Source organism: Hyaloscypha bicolor, assembly GCF_002865645.1.
Source record: "Hyaloscypha bicolor E unplaced genomic scaffold K444scaffold_115, whole genome shotgun sequence".
In the NCBI taxonomy this organism is placed as follows: domain Eukaryota; kingdom Fungi; phylum Ascomycota; class Leotiomycetes; order Helotiales; family Hyaloscyphaceae; genus Hyaloscypha; species Hyaloscypha bicolor.
Window position 1 is genome coordinate 1 of NW_020194617.1, and position 7,080 is coordinate 7,080.

The 7,080-nt window shown below is 29.0% G+C and overlaps 1 protein-coding gene across 1 annotated transcript; it reads right to left on the reverse strand.

Moving 5' to 3' along the window:
* Positions 1-2,092: 2,092 nt before the first annotated feature.
* Positions 2,093-2,428, reverse strand: K444DRAFT_533434 (uncharacterized protein; the record flags this gene model as incomplete). Its single annotated transcript, XM_024875153.1, has 1 exon — positions 2,093-2,428. A coding segment is annotated over one exon (336 nt), but the record flags the coding sequence as incomplete, so codon positions are not given.
* Positions 2,429-7,080: the final 4,652 nt, after the last annotated feature.

Below are 7,080 nucleotides of genomic sequence, written 5' to 3' on the forward strand. Positions count from 1 at the left end.
TTTTAATATTTTAAATTTTAAAAATATACTTAAAATTTAATTTATAATTTAAATATTCTCTCTTTATATATAGTACTAAATTTCTTTAATTTTAATTCTTATATTTTTTCCTTTAATATATAGAAAATTTCTTTTATCTTTTCTAAATAAAATCTTATTTCTTTTTCTTTTCTATTTCTTTTTTTCTTTTTCTTATTTTTTATTTTATTTATAATTTAAATATTATAAATAAAATATATTTTAATTTCAGAATTCCTTTTATACTTTAAGTCTTCTTTCTTTCTTATTATTATTATATAAATTATTTATAATAATTTATTATATTTATATAATTTATATTTATAATAATACTAGATTAATTTCTTTTATTTATTTCTAATAAACTTAGAATCTAAACTCTAATTTTATATCTTCTTTTAATATTTAATTAGATTAGGCTATTAGAAAAATAAATATATAAAGTCTTATAAATTACTTCAAAAATTTAAATAATAAAAAAGAGTAAAAGAAATAAAAAGAATAAGAGTTTTATAAAGAAATAAATTCAAGATATTATAGAAAAGTATATAATATATTTATTTAGTTTATATTATATAATAGAATCTAGAAACTAATTTCTTACTTTTAAGTAAGAGAGGGCTCAAGTAATATATAATTATATAATTTCTTTCTTTAAAGGGGCTAGGTTAATTTAAGCTAGGCTATATATCCTACTAGCTTATAGTACTTATAATTAAATTAGCTAGTGGATTTTACTAGGACGCCTCGAGTGAATGCAGTCACGTGACTGCATTTACTTTGGCTCTAGGTTATATATATTAAAATAAGCTTTTTTGATTTACCAAAAGCCTGATGCCAAGCCTTCGTAGTATAGTTGGAACTAACTATATATATCCTTACTATTGTGGCGACCCCTTAGCTATGACATGACGGAAGCTCCGGCCTCCTTATCGCTATTTCGGGTATTAATGGCCTTCCGGAAGGAGGGAGCAGGGCGGTCGGTCTATGAATAGTCTCGAGTATACTATACCAGTGAGCTAATTGTAGATTTAAAGCCCCGGCAGGCAACGTGAGTGGTTTCCTTCCGGGGTGGGTACCCGATGAAACGACCTATACAGGAAAGCTTAGGGGGTAAAACCCTAGAGTATAACTGGCCACTAATTCTTTTGCTATTCTGGTTCTTGTACTACCTCTACTCCTTGCTTGTTCGATTAGGAGGGAGCAAGGAGAAGAGAAGGAGAAGCGGCCAGAGGAGAAGAGAGCGGGAGAAAAGAAGGGAAGGAGAGAAGGAGAGGCGAAGGGCGGGCGAGGAGGGCTTTATATACTTCTTGAAGCTAGACTAGCGTCCCCACGTGATATCTCTTGCTCAAAAAACAAGACCAAAAAAAATAGATTTACTTATCGCCAAATGCTATAGGAGTATTTATTAAGAAGCAAATCAGGAGCCTAACTAGGAATCGAACCTAGGCTATAGAGTTTACTAACTCTGTATGCTACTATTATATTATCGGGCCTTTTAGTAACTGCTATTTAATTACAGTTAGTTCTTGCTTAGCCTATACTAGGCAATAGAGTTTTGCAAAGTAATTCCTTGTTTTAATATATAAGACCCAGTCCTATAAGCAGGTATTATAGCTATACTATGGCTATAGATAGTAAATGCTATTGTAGCTAACTAGGTGCTTAGTTATCTGGCACTTGTCTTTAGGCCGGGGCTTGTACTCTCTTAGCTTGGCCATACCCCTCAAGTTATAGCTATTAAGAAGCTTTGCAGTCGCCTTGAGCTCGTCTCCCAAGAGTTAGTATGGCTGCGCTTGCAGGTGCCGCTCTTAACTATATGTCTCTAGGATAATACAGGACTTGCAGGCATAATAGATAGTAACTCTATAAGCTAGATTATATAATAATATAACGAGAACGCACTTCGAGACAAGGGAATGCTTATTAAAAGGTAGTAGGGGAGGTGCCCCTTTACCGAAATCTCTTTTACCGGAAAGTGCATTAGTCAGCGGCGCATGCACTAATTAGCATACGGGCATTCTCACCTTTTACCGAAAAAGGGGCCCTGCATAAGGGGTAGGATATTAGCCCGCTACTGTGTCATTTTCCGGTCTAGCGAGGTATTGCTGCATAACCGGTATGCGTCTCTTAAGGCAGCCTCGGCTATAACTAAAATTCGGACGAGATTAGGATCCTTAGTATCCTCACTATCCGCATTAAGCTCTTTCTTCGGTGGCAGCTTATACGAGCTCCAGATCTCCTCGTCCTTTAGCGTAGTCAGGTAATATGGAAAACCCGTTATGTCATATAGCCATGGTACCCTTTCTGACCTTGAATCTCTAATATCCTGGACTATAGTTACTTGCTTCTCAAGATCGCATTTCATATCCTTGTAATCCTTCTCTAATTGCTTAAATAGTTCCTTCTCTGGCTCAGTTAATAATATAGAGCCTCTGGCTATTTCCCTGCCTTTCTCCCTATCCACTACTACAAAATAATTAATCCGGCCCTTCGCAGTGAAGTATGTCTGTAGCTTGTACTTTTTCCACGACTAACTACTCTCATAAGACCTTGCTTCGGTCTTGTGGCAAGCAGCCTAGTGCTCCTTTATCTTGGGGAGATAGCGGGTGCTATAGCTATACTACGGCTATAGATAGTAGACACCATTATAGCTAACCAGGTACTCAATTATCTGGCACCTGTCTTCGGGCCGGGGCTTGTGCTCTCTGAGCTCGGCTATACTCCTCAGGTTATAGCTACTGAGGAGCTATACAGTCGCCTTGAGCTCGTCTCCCAAGAGTCGGTGTGGCTGCGCTCGCAGGTGCCGCTCTTGACTACGTGCCCCTGGAATGACGCAGGACTTGCAGACATGGCAGATAGTAACCCTGTAAATCGGATTATACGAGAACATGACGAGTACGTGCTTCGAGACAAGGGAATGCTTATTTAAAGGGGGGTAGGGGGTAGTAGGGGAGGTGCCCTTTTACCGAAATCCCTTTTACCGGAAAGTGCATTAGTCAGTAGCACACGCACTAATTAGTGCACTGGCATTCTCACCTTTTACCGAAAAAGGGGCCTCATATAAGAGGTAGCAGAAAGCGGACTAGCAGGTAGTAATAAAGGAACAGAAAGGGAACTAGCCAGTAGTAATAAAGAAGGAGGAAGAGAGCAAGCAACTTCTAATTAGATATATACTACCCTATAAGCCCTGTATATTATATATATTATTTTCTCGGGATCCCTAATACTAGTATCCTATATAGATAGGGCAAGACTATATAATATAGTAATAATAAGATATAAAAAAGAAAGGAAAATATTTTAAGGAATCCTATAATATATTTACTATTAGCTACTAATATACTAGTAAACTTATATTATAAACTTATAGTATTAGAAGATATATAGTAATTAAAATTAGTTTATTTAATAATAATAATATAATAATTCGGTATTAAAAAGGCCTAGAAATAATTAATTATTAGTTAATAAATTATATAATATATAGTAATAATATTATAAAAGAAAAGATTTGGAAGAATATACTAGAATATAAGAAATATACCTATAAGCCGCCGGAACTCCCTAAATAATTAATAGCAAATTAATAGCAAGAGTATATTAGATAAGAAATCAGGACTAGAGAAACTTACTCCGAAAAATATTTAAAGAAGAAAGAAAAAGCAATAGTATTAATAAATTAGAATATATATATATATATATTAGTATTATAGGGTTTTATTAGTTATAGTTTATAGTCAGATACTAGCTTATATTATATTCTTAGTTTATTATAAAAATATAAACCAGAAGCTTTATTTTTATTAGGGAACTTTATATAAAATAAAAAATATATATTTATTAGTAAATAGGCTACTAAGAACTAGTAATATACTACTAAACAGGATTTACTAAAAGAATAACTAGTCTATACATATTACTATAAATATATAAGCAGGCTCTTTTAAAGCCACTCTAATAATTAAGTAAAGAGTTAATAAATTATATCGAGTTTATACTTTATTACTATAATAAATAGAATAAATTAATATAAAATATAATACTAAATATTGGATTCTATAAAGTATTTAGTAAGTAAAACGGCCTTAAAATACTAGTAAATTACTAATATTTCTCTACCGAGTTATTAGATTTCATCTAAATACTTAATCTGCTATTATATCTGGTATAAGAGGTCTAGAACTACCAAAATTACTACTAAATCAGTATTAAATAAGGCAAGGGTAGCTATATATTCTATAGATATCTGAAATAATATATAGTACTTTATATCTCCTAGTATTATAAACTCCTAGTCTAGTATATACTAGTATTTCCTTAATAATTCGGAAAGGGCCTTATTATTACTATTAGGAGGCTTATAATTAAAAATATCCCATTTCTTATTATACTCGCAACTATTCTCTCTTCTAAAGTCTGCCTTAAATTATTACTACTTATAATATTACTCTATTATAAAAGTATTAGTTTGGAATATGAAATACTTTAATAGCTAATTATAGGCAGGCTAATATTATAAGAAGAAGTTAATTATAATTAGTAATAAGAAATTAATACTAAGAACTATATTTTGTCTTATTTATAATTAGGCCAGGTAATAGTAATAAACCCGTATTTAAAGAAGTATATAATTACTATTATACTAAATAAACTTGGTTATAGTTAGGTAAGGGAATAGCTAGTAAGTTACTATAAAGTATCTACTAATTAGTATATAAAACTTTTACTATTTAACTCTACTAATATAATATTTCATAATCTAATAAGTATAAAAGCTTAGGATATAAAATACCCGATCTTCCTAGCCTTTATAATCTATTTCCCCAAAGCCCTATATATACTCTAAGAGATCTTGAATATATTTAGTCTTAGTTCATTATATATCTATTATTAAGATAGACTACTTCTAATTATTAATAAAATACTTCCGAAAAGATATCTAATAAAATATAATTTCCTTTCTATTTACCTTTTCCTTAAACTCTAGTTTAATTATATCCTTAATAATAAAGAATATATTTATCTAATAAGTTTATATAATTATAATAAGAAGATATAACTAGATATATTATAAGTATTAAGAGTTATTCTTATAAAGCTCTAGCTAGTAATCTGCCGCCTTAATATATACTAGGTCTTTCTTAGATATAATAACCTCTTTCTAATTCTTATAATATTTATCCCGGATTATATTACTAGTATATATAATTTCATTAGAGAATTAGTTATAAAAAGCTAAGTAATCCTAATTAATTTAGTTAAGGTACTAACTATATTTATAAGTAGAAATACTCTCTTAGATACCTATCCCGAAAAGAGCCTTTCCCGAATATTAAAATATTATTTTCCAGAAATATTAAAATAATTTTGGACTTATAAAGACTAGTCTTATATTAAAAGTAAAAGGCAGTACTATAAGAAGTATAATTAAAACTTTATATTACTCGTAAAATATACTAAGTACTAGATTTATAATAGATATTTACTTAAAGGCTACTAAATATTTGAGAATATTTAGAGAAGTAAAATCAATCTAATATTCGGTTAGCAACTTCTAAAAAGGTCGGTAATTAGTAGTAGTTAGCTAGTAATTCAAGCCCTAATTACTAGCTTCTTCTAAGTAAGCTTTTAACTTATTAATAAAAGTAAAAGAAAAACAATACTCTTTATAGATACTAAAGAAATAATATATAGTAAATACAAGTATATAAAATAGGCGAAAACGCCCTATAAAATAGATATTTTATATTCTTTTAAGAATCTTTATAGTACTCTTATTATATACCCGAATTATCTTATTAATATTTGGATTCCGGACTAGTTTCTCTAAGAACTTACTAGTTAAAGGCTTGCAATTTACTATATTATATACTTCCTTAAAGCTATTATATACCTGTAAATATACCTAGCCTTAGTAATACTTATAATAATATCGGGAGATTACTAGTATTATATTAGTAATATCTCGAAATATAGTAATTATATAAAAGATAGGCTTTATAGACTTTCTATACTTGCCTAAGTTAGCCCATTTAGTAAAGGCCTTAAGATAGTAGATATAAAGAAAATATATAGTCGGGATATATCTATTAGTATTAAGTAGCTATTCAAGTAATATAAATTGGATTGAGATAGTTTCTTTTACTAAATTAATATAGATTCGGAACTAATCCAGTTTTAAAAAGTCAAGAACTAGAAATAGTATAGAAATAAAAGCATTCTATATCTCTAATAAAATATTAGCCTTAAAGTTAAGTTTAGTATTTTTATTTAAAAAGTAAATACAAGTATTATAATATAGCTTATTATTATAAAAGGGAAATTACCAAATAATATTATACTAAATTACTTATAGTATATAACCTTAAATTATATAATAAAGAAGTATTACCTTAGCTTAAATATTATTATTATATATAGAACTAATATTCTCTTATTAGTATGCCTCGGCTTTAAGTTTAGTATACTTCTAATTAAAAGAAATATACTAGTAACTCATTAGTAAAACATTACGAAATATAGCTAGTAAAAGAATCTTATTAAACTAATATTAGAGAATAGAAAATAGAGCGCCGCTACCGTATCTAGGAAATATAGTTTTCTTTATAGGATCCTATATAGAAGAAAAGAAAATATAAATATAAATATCCTTATAACTAATTATATAACCAAAGTAATAGTAAGGCACTTTATAAAAGGCTATCTTCTGGACCTTGGACTAGTCAGAATTCATTATAAAGTCAGTAATATTTATATATAAATATATAAAAATAGAGATATTTTATTAAAAACGAGGGTATAAGTTAACTTGAATTCCTTATTAGGCAAAAGAAAGGCAATTAGTATACCTATAAAAGCTATTAATATTATATTATCTTAAACCTTTATAGTAGTTTATCTAAGAGTAAAATATATATAAATACAAATAATAGTCTAAAATATTAGCTACCGATTCGGTATCGTTTTTATTATAATTTACCCGTAATATATTAAAGTTAAGCTTATAAAAGGTACTATTATCTGAATTATTATTATTATTATTTATAACCTGGCTATTAG